The sequence below is a fragment of the Eleginops maclovinus genome, chromosome 21 (assembly GCF_036324505.1).
Source record: "Eleginops maclovinus isolate JMC-PN-2008 ecotype Puerto Natales chromosome 21, JC_Emac_rtc_rv5, whole genome shotgun sequence".
NCBI lineage: Eukaryota > Metazoa > Chordata > Actinopteri > Perciformes > Eleginopidae > Eleginops > Eleginops maclovinus.
This window is the reverse complement of record NC_086369.1, coordinates 16,180,584-16,206,335: the sequence shown is the minus strand read 5'-3', so window position 1 is coordinate 16,206,335 and position 25,752 is coordinate 16,180,584. Positions and strand designations below refer to the sequence as shown.

The window sequence follows — 25,752 nt, the reverse complement described above, 5'->3', positions numbered from 1 at the left end:
CCAAATTGTGGGCATTCCTCCAAGCCTGAAGCAGTGGGAAATCACAGTGTACCCTCCTCCCAAATATCTCTGTGCTTTTCTGTGAAATCTTTGGACACACGCCACAGAAAAAAGGCACTGAAGCAGCCGAAACCCTGAAGCTGTCTCCCCTCGTTTGCTGATTAATTATAACGCTCTCTGAGGGTGCATGTATTCAAGTCATCCCTCACTATCCATGCTTTATAAATCTCTCTTAAAGTGTGCGTGCCAGGTTCCTTAAAAATGCCATATTCACTCAGTGCTCTCGTTAATGGCTCGCTAACACAATTTGAGCACATTTAGGAGTCAGACTTGGGTCCTTCTCTGGTTCATGTAGAGATAGGATTGTAATTAATTTAATTAACGTAAGTACTCTTTGTTTTAATGCATGCATAACACTTATCCCCCTGGAAGAGGTGGTCTCAGCAGAGGAAATAGCACCGAGGACCCCGGGATCAATCCGCATTACCAGACCCATAATCGCTCGGATTGATTCTGCAGCAAAAAATTATCATACCTGAGAAATAGCTCAATTTGTCCAGCACAAATTGATGACACAAAGAAGGAGGGAGCCAGTGGGGACCTACGAGGTGGATCATGGTCCATAAGAGCTCTGAGATCAATAGGGGCTTGCTGGGCTTGGCTCGGTGTCCATAATGTGATGTGTTCCCGATCAATAGCCTCCCCCGGGCTGGCAGGGGGGCCGCTGGTGTGTCGCGGCAGGTTATTTCTCCTCTGTCTTCTGTCAAACTGATGTATGATGCAGCTGCAGAGGTGTAACCACAGGCTGTCACTGATGACAGGACACTTAGAGAGGAGTTAGTGGGCCTTTTCATTCCTCCTGCAGGAATTTAAAGGAGGAGGGGAAAGGTGAGTCTCGCAATTTCAAGAGTAGTTGTTGAGATGTCGGGCGGCGGAGGATGGAAATGAACAGCGGCTCGGAGAAGAGGCTCCAGAGAGCTCTTAACTCACTGATTCCTCCTCTGGATCAACTTCACACTCTCCACCGGGTCTCGGGGGGTCTTATGGTACCTTTAAAGGAGCTCTGGGAATGAAATCGTGAGGGTGAAAGATAGTCTGATAAAGCGTTTTTTAAGCTGTCCCTGGAGGGATTGAGCCAGCTGGTTTTTGTTTTTCTGACAACACTCATCAAGTGATTTCTTTTTCTGTTTTAAGTGTGTTTCATAATGTGCTCAGCACCCAGGGAGCTCCTCAGGGTATTGTATAAAAATGAAAGTCATGTGACATCCCATAAATCTCCCTCTTTCTCCATCTGTCAAAGCAGTTTTCTGCACAGTCATGCTCTCTGCAGCAGGGAGAGCCTGAATCATGAGAAGACGTTATATCACACGTCTGAGCCAATCAGGTGTCACGACTGGCCTTGACATGACCTGTCTGAGGTCAGGGGTCTGATCCTGCACAGGAGGGAGAAAGAGAAGCCTTCAAACTAACTTTATTTGAGGACATACTAAATATAAACCATGTCTGACTCATAATCGCTTTAATTTAGCTTTTAATTCTGATGTTTATTCTCTAAAACAGTTCCAGTAAAATGTGTCTCTAGCTCATCGTCTGTATGCAGCTTGTTCAGCAGGTAGCATTGATTAGTTTGGTAACAGATCAGGGCACTAGTGACCTTTTCATCCCCGTTGTTTTACTCTTTGACCTCCTGCTCCGAGTCCTGCAAGTGTCCGATTCAGTTAAATATCTCGTTTCATTTCCTGTCTCTTCCCCCGGCTCGGGTTCCTTCCAGTGCAACCGACGCGACCGCGATCGCTTCCGCTTTTCTTTTAATCCCGCTGTCACAGCATGCGATACTACCGATAATGCCGCCACACATGCAGATCAGGGGCGGCGGACAGACCGAGTCCAAGTAATTGATCTTCTTAACTACTCCCACTCAATTACAGTAGGTTAATGCGAGCCACCTCAGCGTTGCTCATCCTCGCGCTCAAATGTCCGTGAGCACGGGGTGCACGGGCGCGTGGGAAGGTGAGATTGCATGGGTGTGGGTCAGTGAAAACATTAATCACTTTCTCCCTCCATCTGTGTGTGTGTGTGTGTGTGTGTGTGTGTGTGTGTGTGTGTGTGTGTGTGTGTGTGTGTGTGTGTGTGTGTGTGTGTGTGTGTGTGTGTGTGTGTGTGTGTGTGTGTGTGTCATAGCACCGCTTTAAAGGGCTCACCTGCTGCAGAGTGTTGAAGAGTCAAAGATTACCTGTGTCCTCTGGGCAGGAAGTGTGGGTCTAAATAAAGATGATTTAAGGTTTAAAGAATGACTGACCTTAAGAGAGGCGTTTTCATCATTAAGTGGGTTTTTTTAGGCTGTTTAATTTACTCACAGTAAACTCAGAGAAACCTCCATGGTCTGCTCACAGATTTGAAATCGAATCATCTTGGCAGCTTGTCTTTGAATTCCTCATAAAAAGGGCGACAAATAATCCATGCACGTCTTAATTTATGGTTATTTTTCTCTTGTGACACAATTGCAATGGTTTATGGGATGGGTACTTCCAGTTTTTAATGGTTTTCTTTGCTCAAAATCAACGGTTTTATGTCACAATGCATCACAAAGTTGCTCGGCTTGATTCCACGCTTAAAACTATTTTGAAAATGATTTCCTGAAGTTCAATTTCTGAACCAGAGCCATTTTTAAAAGTGTGCAGTCACGGTGTAGATTATACCTAATCTACTCCTCTACGTCCGGACGATGAGCCTCAAATGTTCCAGCCAAAAGTTCTGGATTGTGTGCATCCTCTGTGAGACTCCAGCTTCTCTCAGCTGCCAGGCCATGCACAGGTTGCCTCACTTAGCTGCTAATAGGTTTAACCTAATCAGCAGCAGCAGCATTCCTCAGTGATAACACGTCTCATTCCCCTTCTTCTCTTACCCTCATAGAGAGAATTTCTTAGCTTTATTTCAGGCACTGTTATAAGTATACAGCCAATTGTATCCCCGTGTGCCAGAGGCTAATGGACGGACTATAGGAATGTCTGACCCCTGAATCCTTGAGCTCCTTCCCTGCATTGCATCCCCTGTTAGTCTCACAGGATGCAGCGTGTGATCAGTATTCAGGGAGCCTTGTTTTCCCATCTTGTCTGAGACTCTTCAATCTTATTTCATTAGATTTTAATAGGCTTTATATAGCTCAGGTCATGGAGGACTTCACTCTGAAGAATGCAGATTGGTCCGTGCACTGGATCGGAGTTGATTGTTGAAGCAATGCTGCAGAACTACAGTGTGTAGGACAGATACTCTTCACCTGTGTGGGAGGAGACTCAAAGGGCATCAGCTCATCCCTGCAGCACTGTAAAGAGTTATATCTCTTTGCTTTTGCAAGGCACTGATAAAACATGTAGCACTACAGTACTAAAGAAGCTCCTTCTCACTCTGCAGCAACACACAACACGCTGTCGCAGTCAAACACTCACCTCACAAAAACCAAACCTCTGCCAGGACAATTAAGGGCACATTTAATCCATCTAGGTCAATAAATCCTGGTAAAGAGCTGACCTGGCAGGATTATGCAGGATGTTCTTACCCATTCATTTACTGAGCAGCGTGCACAGGGAGCGATTTAAAAGCATTGTGATTTCTGCAAGAACTATCAGAAGTTTTTAGTTTCTTTTATCACTGAAAGCAAACAATTACTGAGACAGAGGGAAGTATAGACTGATGCCAACAGGTGGAGCCAGAATCCCTTCATCCTCTCATCTGTCACACACACACACACACACACACACACACACACACACACACACACACACACACACACACACACACACACACACACACACACACACACACACAACCTCCCCAATTTCCAAAATAGATTTCTGCCCTAGTTTTTTCCCCTTTATTTAAATACCGCCCTCGCTTGATAATCCATCCTTCACTGTTGCATTCATTCAAGATTTAATGACTCATTTGTTTCCTTCTTTTGTCCTTTTTTCCATTACCGTGCCCTCGTCTTCTGTCCATGCAAACAAAACATTCACCATTACTATCCATTACATCCTTTCAGCATCACTTCCTGTTGTCGTGCTCACATTTTATTCCTCTCTTTTTCCAGGTCCTGGCCATCATCTCGATCCTGTTCATCGTCCTGTCCACCATCGCTCTGTCTCTCAACACCTTGCCGGAGCTGCAGGTGCTCGACGAGTTCGGCCAGGCCAACGATAACCCCCAGCTGGCCCACGTGGAGGCGGTGTGCATCGCCTGGTTCACCATGGAGTACCTCCTCCGCTTCCTCTCCTCTCCCAACAAGTGGAAGTTCTTCAAGGGCCCGCTGAACGTCATCGACCTGCTGGCCATCCTGCCCTACTACGTCACCATCTTCCTGACGGAGTCCAACAGGAGCGTGCTGCAGTTTCAGAATGTCCGCCGCGTGGTGCAGATATTCAGGATCATGAGAATATTGAGGATCCTGAAGCTTGCCCGGCACTCCACGGGTCTCCAGTCCCTCGGGTTCACCCTGAGGAGGAGCTACAACGAACTGGGGCTGCTCATTTTGTTCCTCGCCATGGGCATCATGATATTCTCCAGCTTGGTGTTCTTTGCCGAGAAGGACGAGGACGCCACTAAATTCACCAGTATCCCCGCCTCGTTCTGGTGGGCAACCATCACGATGACCACCGTGGGCTACGGGGACATTTACCCACAGACGTTACTGGGTAAGATTGTGGGGGGGCTCTGCTGCATTGCAGGGGTGCTGGTCATTGCTCTGCCCATCCCCATCATTGTGAACAACTTCTCTGAGTTCTACAAGGAGCAGAAGAGGCAGGAGAAGGCCATCAAGAGGAGGGAGGCTCTGGAGAGAGCCAAGAGGAACGGCAGCATTGTGTCGATGAACCTCAAAGATGCCTTCGCCCGCAGCATGGAGCTGATGGACGTGGTGGTGGAGAAAGGAGAGGACAAAATCTCCCTGGAGAATCACATGTCGCCCAGACACTGGGGCAGCACCACCAGGCACGCCTCCTCCGAGTCGGACCTGAAGTCTCCAGCGAACCAGAACCAGGAGTTGCAGAGTTCGCCTCAGCGCATCACTGTCAACACCACAGGGAGTCCGCAGCGGGTCAACCGGACCCCGCAGCACCTTAACGTGCAGAAGCTGGAGGAGATGTACAACCAGATGAGCAAGTCCCAGTCCCTGAGCAACCTCAACACGAACAGCTCCATGAGCACTCTGAGCACAACCGTGACCGGGCCCGTCTCCCCGAGGAAACCTCAGAGCCCCGAGGTGACACTGAAGGAGGAAGTAGAGCTGGAGATGACGGAGGTGCAACCCTCCTCACCAGCGGGCTGCTCGTCCAACAGAACAGACTCTAATTTTAAAAAGGAAGACACCGCGACATGTCGACTCAGGCACCCGAGGGCACCACCCTATCTGGATCTCAGCAGACTGAGGGCCATCGATGAGGACAGCTCTCCGGGCGTCACACTCAGAGATGGCCTCTACAAACCCACCAACCCAGGGGACGGATCAGAGCTCCAGGGGAACATCCAGAGCTCTGTGAGGGGCAGTAACCCTACTAAAATAAAAGGCTTGAACGTCAACAAGTCGCCCGCTGAAGGCCCGCTGACTCCGCCCAGCACTACCTCTCCTGGAGACATCAGCTCCAGCATCCTGGAAGACGAGACCCCGGACGGAGAGATGTCTCCACTCATCCCCAGCACCGATGAGCTGCTCCCCATCTCAGAGGAGGAGACCTGCCCGCTGCCGCCCAAGAGGCTGGTGGTGGACACGCCGCCAGGCGATGAAGATCAGTCCACGGAGAACCACGAAGAGAAGCATCTGATGGAGGTGGCAGGCGCTGCAGTCGGACCCTTGTCGCCCAACACATCCGCACAAAATTGCACCCAAGGAGAGGAAGTGAAGGCTGACAGCAACCAGAGCGGACACAAAGTAGAGAACCACATGTTTACATCTGACATCCACCTGATACCCGGGGACGGCAGCCTGTCTCCGAGCTGCGAAACCAGCATGTGACTGTAGAGAAGCTCCCGATTGGACAGAATGACCCTCTGCAACCTCAGCCCGGCGTGTGGAGAGCAGACAGGAAGAGGTTTCAGTTCTAGTGAAAGATATTTTTGCATGGCATGACAAGTCCCTTTTACTTGTGTCGTTGTGTGTTGCTGAAAAAGAAACTGCAGTGCCGCAGAGTGTGGAAGACTTTTGAAGAGGAGGCTCTCGAGGGACACTTCTATAGACACTTCTCTCCTCCAGATGTACATAATGACAGTCTCCTTTTTCAAGCAGAAGAAGGAAATGCACAGAGGGACTTATCTGTAAAAAGCATGCATTTAAAAAAAGACATATATTTTACGGTGCTTAGTTTGCTGAAAGCGCTCCACTGTAAATACCGGGACATCTAAGGCAATGCACAGGATGGAGGAAATGTCTCTGGAGGTACAAATGTGAAAAGGGAGTCGAGGAAAGGGTTGAAATTGAAAGCCCTCAGACCGGGTGTTGCATCGTAGCGACCTATAAAAATAAAAAAACATATCATTACCTTTTGTGGAAATGCAAAGTGTTCCCATGATGACCCTGTAATGTTTTCTCGTATGATTAATGGCGTGTGAAACTGTAACATTATTGCTTTTGGTTTTCATAACGACTGTTCAGTTGATAGTGGGCAAAAAAAATGGACAAAAACACCTCCCCAAAAAACACCTGTAGGCGCCAAATATCAGCAATCCTGCTCCTGACAATATCTACACCTGGTTTCAGAAGTTAGGACAAGGTTTAAGGATCCATGCAAAACCCCAGTAAATCTTATTATACTCTCAGATTATACATCTTAAAGTAGTCCTAAGGAATAAATGTAGGTCTAGGTTGGTTGTAGAGGTAAACCTGCAGTTAGGTAAGTGAGATTCAATAAAACAGATGTATTTATTCAGCACAGTAGATCTGGTCATTACTACACAGATATGCTTTACACTATAATTATACATTTTTGGCAAAAGGGATAGAGAAACACAAAAAAGACGATATTCCCTTTGATATTACGGACCAAATCAAGCACAGCTTCATCTATCTCAGCTGCATAGCAACATATACCGTGTATGATGACAGTAGTTATGTTTTGATTTATTTTCCTGCATTGTGTCCATCGTCCCTCATACTACTGCAAGTTTGATCCCATCCTGCTGATAATTTAAGGCATTTTTTTGTAAATCCGTCGTGTCTTGGACTGTATTTATTGTGTTTCATTGTGAAGAAAAGTATTTTCAGTCAAACTTAAACCCAAAGGAGTTTATTTTGTCTCTTTCTCTCGTCTTCTGTCTCGCTTTTGTTTTACACTGACTGAAAATATTCGTTGTATGTTTGCCTTTTTTTCTGGGTTTGTGTTTCAGCGTGAGTACTCGTGGTACCAGGACGGTACAGACAGGAAGTACGTGGGGGATTTTAATCGTTGTTTTCTTCTTATTGTTGTTGTTGTTGTTGTTGTTGTTATCATGTTTTCTGTTCTCACAGAGAGGTGTGGAATGTGCAATACCGCATACTGCAATCTATGCAGGCCAAGAATCGTGGCACTTTATTTTCTGTCTACGGGATTTGTAAGTGTACAGGCAGAAAATTACTTGTATTTTTCCAATGTTATATCTTTAATACGAGGCAACAAACAGTATTACAAGTTCCAGAATCTCACAATGCAATTTGACTTTTACTTTCTTTCGTATATTAAACGTCTGGCATTTGCTTTCTAGCACTTTAACGCCAGATATTAATGGACCTCAAATTTGATTTTCTGTGGGAGAAATCCAAATTGACCACTCTGGGCCTTTTATATTGCTGTTAGATTTACATTAAAGTCTGACTAACTGGGGGGGAAATTAAAGATAATCTTAGTTCAATGGCCACACAAAATGGGTTTTATGTTTTTTGTGAATTAACGTTGAGAATGATTCTATTTTTTCTAAACCAAAGTGGAGCACGACCACAATTTCCTGCCATATGGTGGTTGAAATGATGCGTGCCTTTTCATAACACCGCTGTTTATGAGAAGGTAGCAAGTCATTTTGCTTTGTTCATATAGCACTGTACAGAAAATTCTAATTTTATAGGAGAAATCAGGTCTTTATGTAATAGATACAAGCATTGAGTTCTCAGGTTTTCTATAACTCTCTGATGTTCCAATTGGATTCTCTGTTTTTTCTTTAACAGCTAATGTCAAATACTTCTGTACTTTCTTTGAAACGGTGATGTTGTCAAATCCACATTGATGTCTTGGCTCCCGGGGAAAAAGGAGCGGCAATTTTTTCTCCCTCCTCCTCGGTAATCTGTGCACCGCCATCCAGTGTCCACCCGTCAGTCTGCAGGAAGGAGAGGTTATACTGGTGCGCTTTAGAGAGAAACCTAACCACAGAGAGACAGGAAGAGATCACTGAGCTGATTCATCTGATTATGTCCCATGCTGACACCATAGAGCTTTGGGGGATTCAACCCCACGGCATGCCTCAGGCACGGTGATCAATGGGGGAAAGGAAGGTGAGGAAGAGGGAAAGCTAGCAGAGTTTTAGGGTAGCGTCAATATCTCTCAACCTGGAGTCTTTGGGCAATTCTGCAAATACCTTTAAGTTGATGCTGATGCTGCGTTTGTATCTTCAGTTGGGTATTTCTGCATTACTTTGCAATTGTCTTTCGTTTAGATGTGCAAACAGCAATGCATTATTCCTCTTTCAGTTTCATGAGCAGTGACTTTGAAGCTTTTACTTGCATTTCTTATACAGTGGTGGAAGAAGCAGCATTCTGCAGTATTCCCACTTCAGAAAAACGTTTTTGCCTCTGACTGAGACTCAGATTGTGTTTACTAATGTCGGACCCTGAAGGGGAATTAAATGTTGTTTTTACTAGGTGTCTGGTTGGGAGAAGTCTTTTTAAATCTCACTTTGCATCCACATATTGGCTACATATCCTGCAAATACCTTTTAGATATTACTCAACAACACAGGCACTCTTCTTTCTAACTGAAGTTAAACCATTGTCTTCCAGCACAAAGTCACAATAACAAACAGAACATATCAAGCAAAATGTGACGATACACTAGATTTCTCTGAGGGATCATTTCTATAATGTCCGATAACGATCTACAACGGTCAGCGGCATAAACAAGCATTATTAGTGTGGAATCGCCTCTTATATATTACATTAAAGCCCATTAACCGAGCCATTACACACCTAGGGCTAGGGTCACAAATGAGAGTCCAGGTTGAAAGATGAAGAAGTAACCCTTAAAGAGGAGAAGTGAAATCAGTTTAGGTCCATATTTCCTTTCTGTCTGTGTGCATGCTGTTCACCCAGACCATAATAACCCAGTAATCACACTCATCTATGGAAACAGGTTCTTTGTTTAGGATGCGGGTCAGCGTCATTGGTTTTTAATTTTCTTTACGAAGGAAGGTTTGTTGATAACCTTTTCATAATTTATTTTGAATTAGTTGTACGTGTCATCCCTCGTTTGTGGTACTCGTGTCTCCGTGTTAGCCTCGATCGATCCTTCATCTGGACAGGTTTAGGGTAGAGGGATGAGGGATTTGGATTGATCAGCCATATGTCCTTGGGATGGTGTGTGTGTGGACTGTCTCACAGCGGCATCACGTGTGTAAAGGTTGTGTCTTTATTTTTCTCTGAGAGAACGGGTATCGTCCGTGTCACTCATGCGTGCTTTCCAAAAACGTTGCTCCCTGATTCTCCATCGTTTATTCTTCTTACGTCTCTTCTGTGTATTCTGCCTCTTAGCACTTTTGGATTTCAGCTTTTGGAGAGTATTCTTATTCTGAGCTACAGACTGTTTCTTTATGAAGCAACATCTTTGTATGCATGTCGTAGTCCGAACAACTATGTGACCACAGAACACTTTGTCATGGTACATGTATGTCAACATTTCTGTAGAGCATTGTTCCCCATGACGTCTATTAGCATATGCAGAATAACAAATAAATGTGTATATAACTCATGCGTTGTGTGATTTCTGCTGCACAAATGAGCTGCTGTTTGTAGGTCACATCTGCATGTTCTGGAGGCATTATTATGCTCCATAAGGATCATCGGATGTATATTATTCTTTATTTATTGTAAAATAAATACACTACTAAACAGTGAACATGTAGCACAAACTCTAACAATACACGTTCTTATAAATACACATATTTTACATGAGCTAAAGTTACTTATGATCATTATATAACTTTAACTTTCTCTGTTTTATTTTATACATATTTTTGTTGTTTGTTTGTTTGTTTTTTTGCACATTCTGACCTGAATATATGCAAATTAGGAGTCATTGGTCCAAAACCAAAAAAGGAGTAATTGGTATTATTGTTGTTATTGTTTTAACTGCACCTTGACCATTAAACCTTACCAAAGAAATCAATAATGTGTAATAAACTTTCTGAGTTTATTACACATTATTGTGAAGGTTAAATAACACTGTCCATTCCAGTTTCTTCAAGTCCAAGGTGATGCCTTTAAATGTGCTGTTTTGTCAGTCCTAAACCCACAGATATATTCAATTTAATATGATATCAAAGTGAGGAATTCCTCATATTTTACATTCTGTTCTTGTCCATCTTATTCTATATAGACTCCTGCATTTACTTACAATACACTACTTACAATATTCTCTGCAACATTTAGCTTATTGTATTTATTAAGTTCTGATATGTATATAGTGTACTTCAGGTGCATCACTTGCACATTGGTCTGGAACCTATTTCTTCTTCCACTATTTACATTTTTAAATGAGTATTATTTGTTTTATTTCCTATATATATGATGTTGCATATGTTGACTTGTGTTTTCTATTGCCATATCTACACTGTAGCTGCTGCACATAGAACAATAAAGCCTTGAATGTATTTGAGAGGCTGGTGTAAAAAGCTGTAGTTTTTCCTCCCGGCCACAAGGGCGGCGCTGCATGCTGATACGCGCTTGTAAAACGCGGGAAACCGGAAACAGCGCGGGAATCATAGCGCCTCCAAAGAGGAAGGAGAAGCTAAACATAACAAACATGGAGTCTGATAACATCAACAGAATCATGTGGGAGTTTTCCCGAGTTAACGAGGTCACCACGGGCTGGATAGTGGACTTTCTGTTCGTCAGTCTGTGTCGGCGGTTCAAGGAGGGCAAGCTGGAGGAGTTCAACGCGATAGTTCAGATTCTGGAGGGTGAGTTTTCCACTGATAACACGACGGTTAGCTAACTGTTTACTTTCAGTCACATTGAAGCTTACAAACTGATTATCAGCTACTACAACATACTCATTATTATGATATTTAACCTACATGTTGTCAAATTAGCTCCACATTTGGTTGGTCTTTCGTCGAACTGTCAAAATACTTTGGTCCTAAAGTTCTCCACTACAAATAAAAGTCCTGATTTCTAAAAGTTAAACTGACAATAACACCAGTGTACCATGTTTAAATAAAACAAACGAAGATGAAGTTGGCTTTAGACTCGTAGTTAAGGGGAAAGTTGAGGGTTAAATACTAACATTTCTGCCCTGGGGGGGGGGGGGGGGGGTTGATGTTTGTTGAAAGGTACCAAACAGGCATCAAAATATGCTGAAAGTCCTTTCCAGAATTAATTTAATCATAATAGTGGGTTATAATCATAGATGAATGCATGTCATGGCACAGTTAGTCCATTTCAAATGATGGAGAAGAAGTTACAATATTTGGCATTCATTTAAAAAAATCAAACCCTGCACAGGTACCGGCTTTGTGGCTGACTTATTTTTGTTTATTTGTGCTTTTCCAGCCATTGCCGATAGTCCAGTGAAGGAGCCCCATGAGGACAAAACGATGGTCTGTGCCTTCCTATCGAGAGTCATGCACGGACAGCAGTTAGGTAAGTCATTCACCTACAAGCATATATGCAAATGAGTGCTTAAAAAGAAGCCACTATTGACAGTTCAAATTGAATCATCTGCATACACACATGAGCTAAACTCCTGTCTTCACCGTGTCATTCCCTGCTCGTCTCCAGATATCGTGTTTGACCTGGACGAAGACATGATGCCTCTGATGTGTGCCGCCAAAATCTGGCCAAAGTTGGAGTGCACGGTGGCAGACAAAAGTTTGTTCAAAGAAATCCTCAACCTCTTGTTTGTCCAGGTAATCGCACAAGGATTTAAAGGGGATGAAAGATCTCTAGATGTGTCTTTAAATGTTATTTTATAGTCATTCTGGAGATTTTAAGGATTAAGCCAGGTTCTGATGTCACACGGGGTTGCTTCGTTCTTATTCCTGATGCCTCTCTTCCCAGTCTGTGTGTGTGTGTTTGGAGAAAGGCAAGACATCTCCCGCCTCCTTCGCCCTCAAGTGGTTTAAGAAACAATTTGATTTTCCCCAGGTTTGTGTTTCCATTGCTCTTGTTTCTTTTCCAGAACACAGGTTCAATACTGGAATACTTTTGATCTTAATGCTTTACACCTTTTAACAGTACTTGAAGGCCAGGGTGTCATCCATGGTGCAACAGAAGGAAACTCAGAAGCTCCACTGCTGCAGCTTCAGTCGCCTGCGAGAGGCGGTCCAGACTTACCTAGACGCCTACCTGAAGAAAAATCCCTCCGACTACCTTCTCAAGGTGAGACTGATGCCCAGAAAAGCTTGACAAGGGTTAGAAATACTCCTTCCTGTAGCTTATTTGATTGACGTTGGTACAACAGGTAAATTTAAACACAAAAGCCATGATGTGATGTGGGAGAGGATTCATAACATGACCTTTTAAAGATGAGTTGTGCAGAAAGTCTTTCACTGTTAATTGGAAATAGTTTCCCCAGGGTGGGATCTATTCATGATGAGAGCAAACATTTATACACGGCGGAGTCTGCACGACTAATGCCAGGGTAAAATTAAGGATCAACTTTGTATGGCTGGCAAACACAGAATGAGAATAGCTCTGCAAGAGAGGATTTAGTCCTTTAATGACAAATATAGATCAAGAGATCCTGGATTTGATGCTTGAACATTTCACAGCAACTTTTAGATGTTTTTAAGCCCTGATTTTTACACATCATTTAATTGGCATATAAAAACTCTCAATTAGAGTATCCTGGAATAAGAAGTTGGAAAGGTCTTCTAAAAGGGAGGCAGTTCCCTGTTTTGCTAATACATCACTCCAGCTAGCGGTCAAGGTGTAGCAACCATAAATCTTTCTGACCCTGTGCAGAGTCATGAGCAGCTGAAGGTGCTGATGGGACATTATCAGTCACACTTAATTGATGATTTGTCATCAAAATGAGTTGTGAAGGGCAGAGTGCTCCACAGGCTCTGATAAACACTGATTTACACACCAAGGTTACACTAAGAAGGCTGTCTTAATGACAGGTCTCATTAGTCCTGCTTCATTAGAGCAACACTTGAACCTGAAAGTTAATTACTTTGTGAGAAAGGTAATATTTGTGTGTGTGTGTTAATGTCGGCCTCTTCGTCCATCAGGAAGCCACGAAGATGCTGCAGGCGTCGTCGAAAGGCGGGGAATCGCAGGATGTTGTGGCGCAGGATGTTGTGGCGCAGGATGTTGTGGCGGAGGACGTTGTGGCGAAGGACGTTGTGGCGAAGGACGTTGTGGCGCAGGACGTTGTGGCGCAGGACGTTGTGGCGCAGGAGGTTGTGGCGAAGGACGTTGTGACGCAGGATGTTGTGGCGAAGGACGTTGTGACGCAGGACGTTGTGGCGAAGGATGTTGTGACGCAGGACGTTGTGGCGCAGGGCAAAGAGACGCAGGGCAAAGAGATGCAGGGCAAAGAGACGCAGGGCAACGTGTCGAAGGAAAAACACAACCAAACAACAACGAACAAAAAGTAGGAAATAACTTTTAACGGCCCAAGTTTATTTCTTCCTTTCCCACATTATTCCCTCTCTTTCATATTTAAGAACATACGTTAGAAGAAGCTGCATGTTTTTGTAAAATATATCAAAGCTGTGGTGTTTTAAATCTTTTCCACAGACTAAAACGGAAACTCTTCTCCACTAACTTTATGGAGGACTGGAAAATCGATTCGGGCAAGAAGTGTTTTGTCTCCATGAAAAAAATCTCAGAGAACAGTGAGTTTTTATTCATCCGTTTTGCTTTTTTCTAATAATATTTTAATGCACATGTCTGAGAGTGAACTAAAAAGTGTTGACCACCCTCCCCCCCCCCTCGATCAGAGCTATCTCAGGTCACCCATGAGAAGTCGATGGAAACATCCCAGATCCTAAAGACAAGAAAAACCCCTCAGGTATATTTAATGAACCTAACTCAAATGCTACCTTCCCTTAGCGCAGGACTCCCTGAACTCTAACGTCCTTAATTGTGTTTCTATATGTTCAGAAATGGAACAGTAAACTGGACCACTACCTGAGGAAAGGAGTCCAGCGGCACGGCACGGGGAGGTGGGCTAAAATGCTGCTGGATTACGACTTTGAAGGACGCACCGGCACCATGCTCAAAGACCGCTGGAGGACTCTCATGAAGTCTCATAAAGTAGGCTAAAGAGAGGAAGCAGCTCGGGAGTTATTGTTAATTCAGAAGTTCCTGTTATTGCTGCTGTTCTGTTTGCACTCATACCACCAGGGGGCGCTGTACATGAGATAATATCCTTCCTAATGCCGTCTGTGATGGTGTACTTGTGATTTAGGCTGTTCTGTTATTATAACAGCTATCTTCATCATGGTTGAATCTACCGGTTATTTGGTTTGTAAAATGTATTTAGTGACAAATGTTCCTCAAAGTTCAAGATAATGTCTGAAAGTTAGTCTAAAAGAAAACATTTTGAGATGTTGCAAACAGAATTTTCTGCTGGACATTATATTTTTGAAATGATAAGCTAGACTTTGCTATTCTCTGTTGAGTGTTTTACTTTGCTGCTGTTTGTTTAAGACACGTCCCGGCCACCAGAGGACAGCACAGAGCCACCTTACGTGCCCTCTATGATTGGCATCAAGTTATTTTTTACTTTTCTAAAAAGACAAAGACGACTCTTGTAAAATATTGTTATCATTTTAAGTTAAACTTTTTTGTTAGAAATATTGTTCAAAACAAGGAATACAACAGTGGCTTGTTCCAATAAAAACAACTTTGATATATGAGGTGCTTTATGTGATTACAGGGGGGATACTGTACATGGAGTGCTGCAGGGTTAAATGGGAACATGCTTTTGTATCAACGCGAAGCACGATTAATGGATATTTTGGGATGTTTGGAGGTTATTTGCATGAGGTACTTCTCCACAGTAGATGCAGTTTGGAGAAACGGCACAAGAAAGCCAAGCAATGCACTCCTGAGGATGCATTTTATACACAAAATGATCCATATCAGCTCAGGTTTACACTATTTTGGGATATTTGAACACCTTTCCCTTGCTCTCGGACCACCTTGTCCCTCACCTTGAGCTGTTGTGGGACTTTAGTGTCTTACATGTGTAGTTTGGATTCAGCAAAGTCACTCAATGACACACAAAGCATTGGAGCAGCAACTGATTCTTTTTAATCAATGGAGTCTGGAGGCTTTGTGATTAAAAATGCTTACTTTTTCAGCTGTTTATATGCTTTCTGCTTCAGTGCATGTCTTAGCTTCAGCTCCTGCCTGCTTCTCCAAACTGCATCTACTGTAGGTATAAAGCTATGGAGAAGTCCTTCATGCACCCTCCTTTTAATGGCTGTTCTGAGAGCCTCTCTGATGAGGGTTTTCTTGGCCGCTGAGTGTGTTTTGTGGAGTTCTGTGGCGCTGTGTTTTGGATCAGATGAAGACGAAGCTGTGCTGGGGGGGGCAGTTGCACCGCTGGGTTTTCTGGATCCTCTTCCAGGTCCCGCTGCACTGATGGTTCCCCACCGCCTGCCAGTGGAGCAGAGCCTCTCTGAAACACACACACAGACGTCTTGTAAGCTTTGGATGCTTTCACAGTTTATGCATCCCCCCCCACACACACACACACACACACGTTCATATCTCCATACTTGTCTGCTTGCAGCCCGTCTCCCTGGCAGCGGCCCGTGTGGTTCCTCATGGCGGGAGGTTCACACGCCACACACACTTTGTATCCCTCTGTGATGTAGCGCATCCAGTGTGTGTGTGGCCGGTCCTGCACCGTGCAGTGGGGGGTCCGGGACTGTAGGGTGAACTCCACACAGAACCTGAGGGGTGGTGGGGGGCATTCATCATCGTAGAGCGCTGATTATTACTGGTATTTACTCGTCCATTTTCTGCACATTTGTACCTGTTCTCCACTTCATCTCAAATACTGACGTTTTTAACCTTTGTTTTTGTGCAAAAGCTGAAGGAGGAAGTGTTCCCCTACATGTTGACCTCCTGCTAATGAAGCTAATCGAACTCTTTACTTCTTACAAGCTTGATAAAGCCTCTTAGGGTTGAAAATGCATCGTCACAAAGCTGAAAACAGGGCTGCTTTTCTGAGAAACACTTGAAATCATATAGGTTAAACTGAATCACTAATAGATGCTGCAGCAATATTAATAAACACACTTTATATAGTGTTTATGGCTAAAACATTGACAGCACAACCTTTGAATTTGACTTTTTCATACTTTGAAGTACAAGCTGAAAAGAAAATACATCTTTGGACTTGCAGTGGAGTATTTGTACTTTTACTTAAGCTGATCATCCTATTACCTCTTATATCACTGAAGTAAATGTACACAATAAAAGGACATCATCACCCATGCTTTATGTGCGTCACAATGCATTATGGGATCAAATGTGAATAATTGAGCCCCTGGCGTCCCTGCGAGCGGCACATATTATCATCGGGGTCTTTTGTGCTTTTCATGTGACGCTCCTTATTAAAGTATTCAGTTTCAAAGGGTTGTGAGGGGGGGGGGCTCTCTCAGCTCTGCATCACTGTATTTATGCTTTGTGGACAGACATCCAGGTGAGCAAACAGCTACTGCCCACTCACACACACTCACACTCACACACACACACACACACACACACACACACACACACGGTTATCTTATGCAAAATGGTTGCACAGCACAATTAACTTTTAACCTCTTTGATTTTAAAGAAATACGACTTTGGTTGCAGGTTTCTCTCAGTCTGTTCAGGAGGATGTGAAACCTACCCGGGGTCGAGGGGGTTTCCATAGTTGTCGTGTTTGGGCCTCCCCTTGCCAAACTCCATGCTGGTGATGAATGCAGGACCTGATAGGAGACACCAGAGTTGTATAAGGACAGGTAAACCCCTAAGTTCAGTTATTCCCCTCTAACCTGTTATACTTCCTTTAGTTTTTGGTCAGTTTTTCACTTCTTATACATATATACGTATTTTTGAATGCTTTATTTTTATATATTTGCTTGTTTTAAAGACGTAACTCCTCTTACTGTGATTACATATGCACCATTATACACCAAAGCAATTTCCCTATATGTGTCTGAGTGTTGGAGGCATCAGCCGTAGCGATGTCTGCTTTTTCTACAATTTAATGCAACACAAAATATATTTTAAAAGCATTTCTCTTTGCAAATATCGTGACCCAGCTTACAGACTTCAGGTAAGACGAAAAACATTTAGATTCCCGGGTCTCTTAAGGTGCACGGCTATGGGAATATTGCGAAGTAATCCACAGGTGTGTGTGTGAGTGTGTGTGTGTGTGCGCATACCTGCGTTGCGTGCACAGTGTTTGCCCTGCAGGTCTCGGTACTCCCTGCAGCCGCTCTGTTGCTGCAGACTGGGACACGGCTCCCCGCTGTTACTGGGCTGCTGCTCGACCTGCCGGACACGGACCCTCACTGAGGGCTGGCAGGGCCGTGCACAGCCGCTCCAAAAGCTCCAGTCGCTTACTGCACAGTCCTGAGCTGGAGATACATTCATAGAGAGGGATTAATATATGACATCCTCTGCGTGCTTCCAAATGCTGAAGTTAGATTGCATACACTTTGCAGCTTCCTTGCAGACCCTGTGAAACTGTAATGGAGTTAAGCATCAAGGAATGATTTAGGACCAGTGAAGCATCGATTGTGACCTGCAGGATTACAGTTTCCTGCTCTACTCCAAGCTGTTTGAGAACATGCCACGGGCCGGCATAGTCCTGTGATTCCTCTGATCCACAAATGAAGCTTTGATGCATTAAGCATGCAGATTTAGTCTCTCTGCCGACCTATAACACACATTAGCCACGCTCGGCTGGTTTCACTGGAACTGTAATTGCTAGAAATGATTGACAGAATCACATTCTTCAAATAGTTCTGCTAATTCCATTATGTGAGCCAGTCCACTGAAATGAGGTTAGACACAGAGCTGCTGGGGATATTTAGTGAGCTGCTGATTGCCTTAATTGTTATGTAGCAGCAATTACACAAGAAGTGTTGACACCGTGCAGCAACTGGAGATAAATGTGCAGAATTTAAGGATGAGTCTGCGTCATAACAGTTAAGCTGCCAAGTTTCTGGAAATACCTCTATCTTCTGTCTGATAAGAGCCAGGGGTTATCTATGTGGTTAAAGTGTGTGCCAGGAAGCAAACACGTGTGAGTCATACACACTCCTGCCTTCTCACCTGGGCACTCTGTGAAGTAGTCGAAGCAGCAGTCCCGGTTCCGGTCGCAGCCCTTGTCGCAGTAACAGGTCCCGTACACCCGGTCCATCCTCCAGTCGGTGCTCACACAGCTCAAGTCTCGGCCCCGGCAGCACTTCCCCGAGCAGCCCCCAGACACCAGGAGGATATTCCCAAGAGAGGAGACCAGTAGAAGCACGCAGGCAAACTCCACAGAGGCCCCCATCCTGAGGGGGGCAACAGTAAACCTCGCACAGTGTCCTTTCCTCAGTGAGTGTTCCCTCTCATGACCGTGAGGCAGGAATACCAGCCCTTGTGACCTGGGAATTCCTGTCACAGGTCTGCAGCCGACAGCGGGGAGAGACCCGTTCCCACTCTGATCCCATGGCCCTCGGAGAGTCCCAGTGAGCACCTCCCTCCAGGAGGAGACACCCAGATTGAGGGAGGGGTGAGCTGCTTGCCTCCTCCCTTCTGCTCTCTCTCTCTTTACCTGTCTTATTGTTGTCTCCCTCCCTCCCTCCCTCCCTCCCTCCCTCCTCAGCAGACTTCTTGATGCCAGTCTGTGCCACACCAGACCTCTGTGTCCCAAATAAAGAGGCAGGAATGTGAGCATTTGGCAGGGCTCCAGATCATTGTGCCAGGGGCCCCGCGGAGCTTTGTAGAGCCACCCCTCTGGTTCTCACCTCTCCCTCTCCCTCTGCTTCTCTTTCAGGTTAATGTAATCCTGCAGCACCTCTTTGTTAGACTTTGATTAGATAAGTCAATTAATGCCATCTTAATAAGGAACTTCAAACACAATATCCCAGAGGTGAGCACCCTAAGAGCATTACCTACAAATGTTTCCGAAGTGGTGCTTGATGGTGAAACCAAACACAATGCATGCATAAAGAAATGATAACATACAGCTACAAATCCCCCTCTGCAACCCCACACTAATTCACCTCCTTCCCTTCAAAGTGAACCAGCAACACTGCCCGAAAAACTGCCACAAATAATGCATTAAATGTAGTGGTCCAGTATGAGTCCTAGGAGGAGCATTGAGCATGCATCTGATTACAAAACCTCTCATTTCTGCAAAGTACATATAAAGCTGAAGCGGGGTCCGGTTAGCTTAGCTTAGCATGGAGAGGTGCAAGAACCAGGCTGATATTTGTCTTCATTACAAGTATATTTTGAAACATGTCTGACTCTGTCTTCGAGGAGCCAGGAGAAAGCATGAAGAGGATGCTGTGTGTCAGAGAGCTGCAGCTTCAGGTTGTTGTTTGCAGAGCAGGGTGTCGACTTAATGAATAACTCCTGACAGATTGATTTCATATACTGTGAGTCTGCAGAGGGCACGTCTGTGACACTCATCAGGGTGGGGGGTTGTCACTGACTGATGATTGATTAAAATGCATATTAGATCTGCTTCCCTGAGGTAAATTAAGACACGCTTGCAGGAGGAAGTGTTTCTTTAACGGGAGGATTCCGGTTTATAAAAGCTGATCACGCCATGCTCTCAGATCTCTGCAAAAGGAAGCTTTCTTTCTAGCATTGTAATACTTTCAGGATGGATTTGAGGGATACTCGTGCAGCACTCTGGCATGTAGTGTTTGCAGAGGGAGCCTGAATGTCTGAGGATGTTGTGAAGTCCAGAAGGTCATCTTTTATTTGAGCAGTTCCTCCCCGATCTCTGGGAAACAAATGAGGCCTCTGCAGGGAGCTATAGAAGGAGCAGATCTCTGTAATAATCGTTCTTCTCTGCTCTCCAGAGAAACAGGAGGGGGGTCCGTTGGGGTCCTTTGATTCTTCTCCTCGCCATAAGCAGGTAGGTCAAGCGACAGTAATATCCTTCATCTTCACCATCATCAGCATCACTGAGCAGCATGTGTCTGAGGCGCTGTATATTAAAGATGAGGGGGCTGAACCCAGACTGACCTCAGGAGGGAGGGTCTCAAAGAACTCATGAAGGATCGAACTTGTTGTGAAGTCAAGTTTGTTGGTTTGTCAGCAGGATACCGGAAAAACTACTGGTTGTGAAACGTGGTGTTTCACATAAACTGTGTTGATGGTGTCTATATGTATATATTACTTACTTCTTTTGTATACCCCTTTTTACTCCCCCCCCCCTCTTTTTTTCTAGGCTCTTCTCTTTTTACGTTATATGTTCTTGTTTATATTCGCACTGTGGGACTGCCAGAAACCGTATTTCAATGTTCTGTATGTGTAACACGTGGAAACTGACAATAAAGTGGACTTTGACTTTGCAATGGTGTAGCACGTCCATGGAGGACACTTTAAATGCAGGGAAGGATCCGAATAACGCTGCAGATACACGGCATATTTCCCCTCAGTGAAACACCCTTTTAGTGACTGGGTAGTTTTTGGTGTGTTTTCTGCTGCACGGTGTTTCAGCTATTTCTCCATTTCCGTTGTTGTTTTCCTGTGAGTCTCAGACAGTGGAGTGACTCAGGCTATGTATTCCTAAGAGACGAAATTGGGTTTTGTGACAGTTGAATTAAATTAAATATACATTCAAAAAGGAGTACAAATATTTACATAAACATGAGTTATATTAATGAAATAAATATAATAAAAAGTATTAATATGTATTTATTTAAAGAATGCACAATGTCGATTATATATGTATTAAATGAAATAAGAAAAGGTGTATCAGGGATAATACAATGGTAATACTCTAAACATGTCTTAATGGTGAATTGATTGGATCTGTACTTTATTTATTTGAATGTGTGTATAATGTGTTTGTCTAGTTTTACAAAGCTCAGATTTCTCATTAGATTAGACAAGGTGTCTGAGACATGCTGCAGTGTGTGTGTTGATCTGAACGCTGCTCATGCAGACTCACAGCTGCATCACGTTACTGCACATCAAAGTGTGTGTGTGTGTGTGTGTGTGTGTGTGTGTGTGTGTGTGTGTGTGTGTGTGTGTGTGTGTGTGTGTGTGTGTGTGTGTGTGTGTGTGTGTGTGTGTGTGTGTGTGTGTGTGTGTGTGTGTGTGTGTGTGTGTGTGTGTGTGTGTGTGTGTGTGTGTGTGTGTGTGTGTGTGTGTGTGTGTGTGTGTGTGTGTGTGTGTGTGTGTGTGTGTGTGTGTGTGTGTGTGTGTGTGTGTGTGTGTGTGTGTGTGTGTGTGTGTGTGTGTGTGTGTGTGTGTGTGTGTGTGTGTGTGTTACATCTGACAGAGCCCAGCCGGCCCTCACTGTGCACCTGTCAGACACAATCAGCCTGCAGTTTCCATAGTGTGTGTGTGTGTGTGTGTATGAGGGGGGAGAAGGGATTAGACCCTTGTTAGTGTGTGTGTTAAGATGTGTGTGTTTACACTCTTCAGGACTCACGGCGATCACACGACTCACTCAGTTTGACAAGCAGACGGAGAGAGGCTGGGCGTCATGGAGACGGCGTGTGATCCGCCCCGCATCTCCTGTGGGGAATGCAAACCGTGGCCGTCTCCTGGCAACCACTGACCCATGTTGCCAGGGTTACAAAAAGCTTTGTTGACAAATACTAGAATCCGTCTCCTCACCTCGACACCTGTTGTAAAGGTTATCTGACCTCAGATCTGGAAAACACACACACACACACACACACACACACACACACACACACACACACACACACACACACACACACACACACACACACACACACACACACACACACACACACAGTATGCATTTTATTTTGATGGAATATTTCTGAATGAAAAACGATAACAAAACATCGTTTAAAAAATACATCCAATAAATCATCAAATTAAACTACATGTAAAGAAAATCATTTAAAACAGCATGGTGAATCCCCTTTAAGAATGTAGTAACAATAATAACTATATATTTGTAGTTAAATTGTAAAAATGATTACTCAGTATTTACAGAAATAACATGGCCCTTAAAAATATCTGACCCAAACTAAATATTTAATTAAGGAACAATAGGTTTGTTTCCTCCTGATGAGTCAGTTTCTGTCCATGAATGGAAGTCTTTGTCACTCCGTCCTCTGGATTCACTGTCAGCTGTCTCTACATCAGTGTGTGTGTACTCAGAGTAGTGTGTGACCGAGCCTCGGGACTGTGTTTGTGTACTGCATGTGTACAGGAGGAGGCAATTCAAAGCCTGTTATCTGTCTTAAGTATAGAGGAATGCGTAATTATTCAGAGAGTTGAAAGTTGGATGTTTGACTTGGCTTATGTCATGGGAAGAGGCAGAGGTCGATCTGCAGAGCAAGATAAGAGAGGCTGGAGGTCTGACCCGCAGGGTACAGTTGATTGTGTAAGGAAAGGTACATATGTGGCAGTCTCTGCACAACCCAGGACAAGACACTCAAACCGTTTTAATGCACTGGTCTGTTTTCATAGCTTTGTATTTGAATGTTCTGGCTTTGTGCTTCACATGACATTTCTTATGTTCACAGACCTTTGGGAAAAAAGTGATAATCTTGAAGAAATAGTCGGAAATTCAAAAAAGTCGAAATTTTGACAAAAAAATCTGGAGTTTGAAAAGAAAACCAAAAGGAAAAAAACTGGGAGACAAAAAGTGTGAATTTTTAAAGAAGATGATTAGGGCCAGATGTAAAACCAGTTAAGATCTAATAAAGCAGATTCAGGCAGCGGCGTACAGATTCACACTAGCAGCCTACAGAACAGAACAGCTTATTTGACGAGCCATCGAGTGCATCCCACTAACGACGCTCCATTCATTACAGGTCGTTACTGTTTAGCAGTTTATGATAATATCAGGAGAGGACTGATGGCTGCGCACCCGGGATCACCACTAATGTACCATGACCAATGACCATGATCTGCGGATCCATATATCACCCTGTGAAACGTCAGAGGTGGAAAGGTTAGGCTGTGTTCTTCAGTGTGTGTTAGAAAAGCTTCACATTAAGGACGGCCGCTGAAAATCCTTTGACAGAATTTAAAAGGCGCTGCATATCAATCAGAAACATGTCAATCCTCGATACTGTTCATGGTAAGGTGGGATACTATATGCATAGACATCCTTTTTCCTGCTGTGCACTGGTCAATTTTAAGATTTGAGGTTATTTAGCTTCCATAAAGTATCTTTTTTCAGACCGGTGAAAGGAAAATATTCAAAATCCACATTTAGGAGTTTAGTCTTCTATTTCTGTCTGCAGATTTCTCCTTAATTCCCCAAATTAAGAATTACACAACGCCTCATTTGCACATTTAACATGGCACTAGTGTCTCCCCTTTGAGTTCTCCTGGCAGAAAGTTACATGCAAACATTCTGAAATGATAAACAGCTTGTTGTTGTGTTTCACAATCTTGAGGTTCAGGACACTAGGGAATATCTGCAGAATGTGAAGCCCTGCTGCCAAATATCTCATAGTTTTTGTCTCTGTTGTGATGGCACAGATTTGACCTCTTCCTGAACACACACACACACACACACACACACACACACACACACACACGCACGCACACACACACACTCTCATGGTTACTTTGGGACGTGTTGACTCTTGTCGTCTGTTTGCTCTATCGTTTGTTTCTGATCACGGTGTAACTCTCCTGGTGGATCTTTGTAATACGCTTCTTTAGGAGGAGAGGTTTTGTGTTGGTTGGCTAGAGGCGCTTTGTGTTCATTTCTCCATAAAAGACTGATATGAGACTGTGGGACCATAAGAGATGTGTCAAATGAGGCATCTACAAAACAGCAGAAATATTGTCAAATCTATGTGGTTTTCTTTAAATAGAGGGGGGTCTGTTGTATCAGCCCATGGCTTCTTAAACTCTCCACTCAATCTGGATTTTATGTAGTCTTATGCAATAAAAACGTCCATTAAAATCCCTGAGCCCAAAGTGATGGTTTAAAAGTCTTGTTTTGTCCGAGTTATAGTTTAAAACCCCAAAAATATTACATTTAATTTAGCAGATTCTCACATTTAGAAGCTGGAGCTCACAAAACACAATACATTAGATCCATACAAATATTGATTATGTCTTCAGGTAGTGCACATTACACTTCATTTTATCCCAAACGCTTTCCATCCCAAACCCATTGAGGGCAGTTTTTATTTGAGACGTTGGCAGACAGCTTTTCTTACCGGGAGATACACGCTAAGGAATAATAAAACCCTACTTTAATAATACTGTATGACGGAGCAAATTCAAGAAGAAGCTATTCATTTATTCTGCCTTTATTGCCCAGCAGCCTGTACTCCTGGCTCGGAGCTGGATAAGAGTCCTCCAGTGAAAGGATAAACTGCTTGTGGGCAGGCCTCAGTACCACTCTTATTAAAGGCCTCATTGTTGACTGTTTGTTCCAGGTCATTTTGTTTCACTACACTTGAAAAGGATGGTAAAAACTCTGCAGAGGCAGCCTCGGCCTCCGTTTGAGCGTGAATACAAGCCCTTCACTTGAATAAGTGTGTGTCTGTGTTTCTAGGTCACTGTGTGTCCCTGAAATGCACACCCCACCGTGCACAGAGAGGCAGGGTGGACACAAACAAGCCCAACATTTGGAAGCTTTACTTCTGTTTTTAATGGGGAGTAAATGTAAGAAAGGCCCAATGCTATGGGACCTTGATTAGAAAGACTGTTGTGCTCTTTTTCAACGAGGAAAACTAGTTTAAAATATGTTAATCTACCATGACCAAACATTTGACAACTTTACTTTTGTATTAAGGATACACTCCCTGAAGTCCACAGGTGAGTTTCAGTGGAACAAACTCCTTGATGCTACGCACACCTGTTTTTACCCCCCTTTGGTTAATCAAATGGAAATAAAAAGATAATGAAACTAAACCTTTTGATCTTTCTCTTGAAAGTGGTTCAGATCCTCAGGAAGCCTTGATCTGTCCCCCCAGGCCCTACGTCCTCTTAATGATCTCAGCGTTGCACTGCAAGACCCCATCATCAGGTCAGTCAAGTCAAAGTCCACTTTATTGTCAAAATGTCCACGTGTGTTACACATACAGAACATTGAAATGGGGTTTCTGGCAGTCCCACAGTGCAAATATAAACAAGAACATTTAACATGAAAAGTGCTTTGCGGGTGAGTCAGGTGCTGTAGATGTCCTGTAGGGAGTGAGACCCCGATGATCCTCTGGGCAGAGTTCACGATGCGCTGCAGGCTCTTGCGGTTGGAGGCGGTGCAGCTTCCAAACCACAGCGTGATGCAGCTGCTGAGGATGCTCTCAGTGGCGCCTCAGTAGAAAGGGCTCCTGCTCGCTTGAGCTTCCTGTTGAAGTAGAGGCGTTGCTGGGCCTTCT

The 25,752-nt window shown here is 44.1% G+C and overlaps 3 protein-coding genes across 3 annotated transcripts in view; 2 read left to right on the top strand and 1 right to left on the bottom strand.

Moving 5' to 3' along the window:
- The window catches only part of LOC134858123 (potassium voltage-gated channel subfamily B member 2-like), a 73,108-nt gene extending 63,136 nt beyond the window's left edge, over positions 1-9,972 (top strand). Inside the window, exon 2 of the mRNA XM_063874027.1 lies at positions 4,088-9,972. Within this exon, the coding sequence (XP_063730097.1) occupies positions 4,088-6,004 (1,917 nt within the window). The 3' untranslated portion in view covers positions 6,005-9,972. The remainder of the gene's footprint in view (positions 1-4,087) is intronic.
- A 1,022-nt stretch (positions 9,973-10,994) lies between these two features.
- terf1 (telomeric repeat binding factor (NIMA-interacting) 1) lies at positions 10,995-15,090 on the top strand. Its single transcript, XM_063873940.1, has 9 exons — positions 10,995-11,184; positions 11,777-11,866; positions 12,005-12,132; positions 12,284-12,370; positions 12,461-12,604; positions 13,459-13,823; positions 13,970-14,067; positions 14,173-14,243; positions 14,336-15,090. The coding sequence occupies exons 1-9, from the start codon at positions 11,028-11,030 to the stop codon at positions 14,495-14,497; spliced, it is 1,302 nt and encodes a 433-aa protein (XP_063730010.1). The 5' UTR covers positions 10,995-11,027; the 3' UTR covers positions 14,498-15,090.
- LOC134858072 (somatomedin-B and thrombospondin type-1 domain-containing protein) lies at positions 14,994-18,899 on the bottom strand. The gene is made up of 5 exons (XM_063873941.1): positions 18,521-18,899; positions 17,626-17,820; positions 17,088-17,166; positions 15,961-16,137; positions 14,994-15,860 (listed from the first exon to the last, which is right to left on the bottom strand). The coding sequence occupies exons 1-5, from the start codon at positions 18,741-18,743 to the stop codon at positions 15,743-15,745; spliced, it is 792 nt and encodes a 263-aa protein (XP_063730011.1). The 5' UTR covers positions 18,744-18,899; the 3' UTR covers positions 14,994-15,742.
- Positions 18,900-25,752: the final 6,853 nt, after the last annotated feature.

Bases quoted from the DNA above. Each gene is read 5' to 3' on its own strand.
- terf1 (XM_063873940.1), top strand. From the start codon at position 11,028: ATGGAGTCTGATAACATCAACAGAATCATGTGGGAGTTTTCCCGAGTT. The intron at 12,133-12,283 runs GTAATCGCACAA...CTCTCTTCCCAG, and splicing joins TCAACCTCTTGTTTGTCCAG to TCTGTGTGTGTGTGTTTGGA. The intron at 12,605-13,458 runs GTGAGACTGATG...TTCGTCCATCAG, and splicing joins CCTCCGACTACCTTCTCAAG to GAAGCCACGAAGATGCTGCA.
- LOC134858072 (XM_063873941.1), bottom strand. From the start codon at position 18,743: ATGGGGGCCTCTGTGGAGTTTGCCTGCGTGCTTCTACTGGTCTCCTCT. The intron at 17,821-18,520 runs GTGAGAAGGCAG...ATGTATCTCCAG, and splicing joins CTACTTCACAGAGTGCCCAG to CTCAGGACTGTGCAGTAAGC. The intron at 15,861-15,960 runs GTATGGAGATAT...TGTGTGTTTCAG, and splicing joins GACGGGCTGCAAGCAGACAA to AGAGGCTCTGCTCCACTGGC.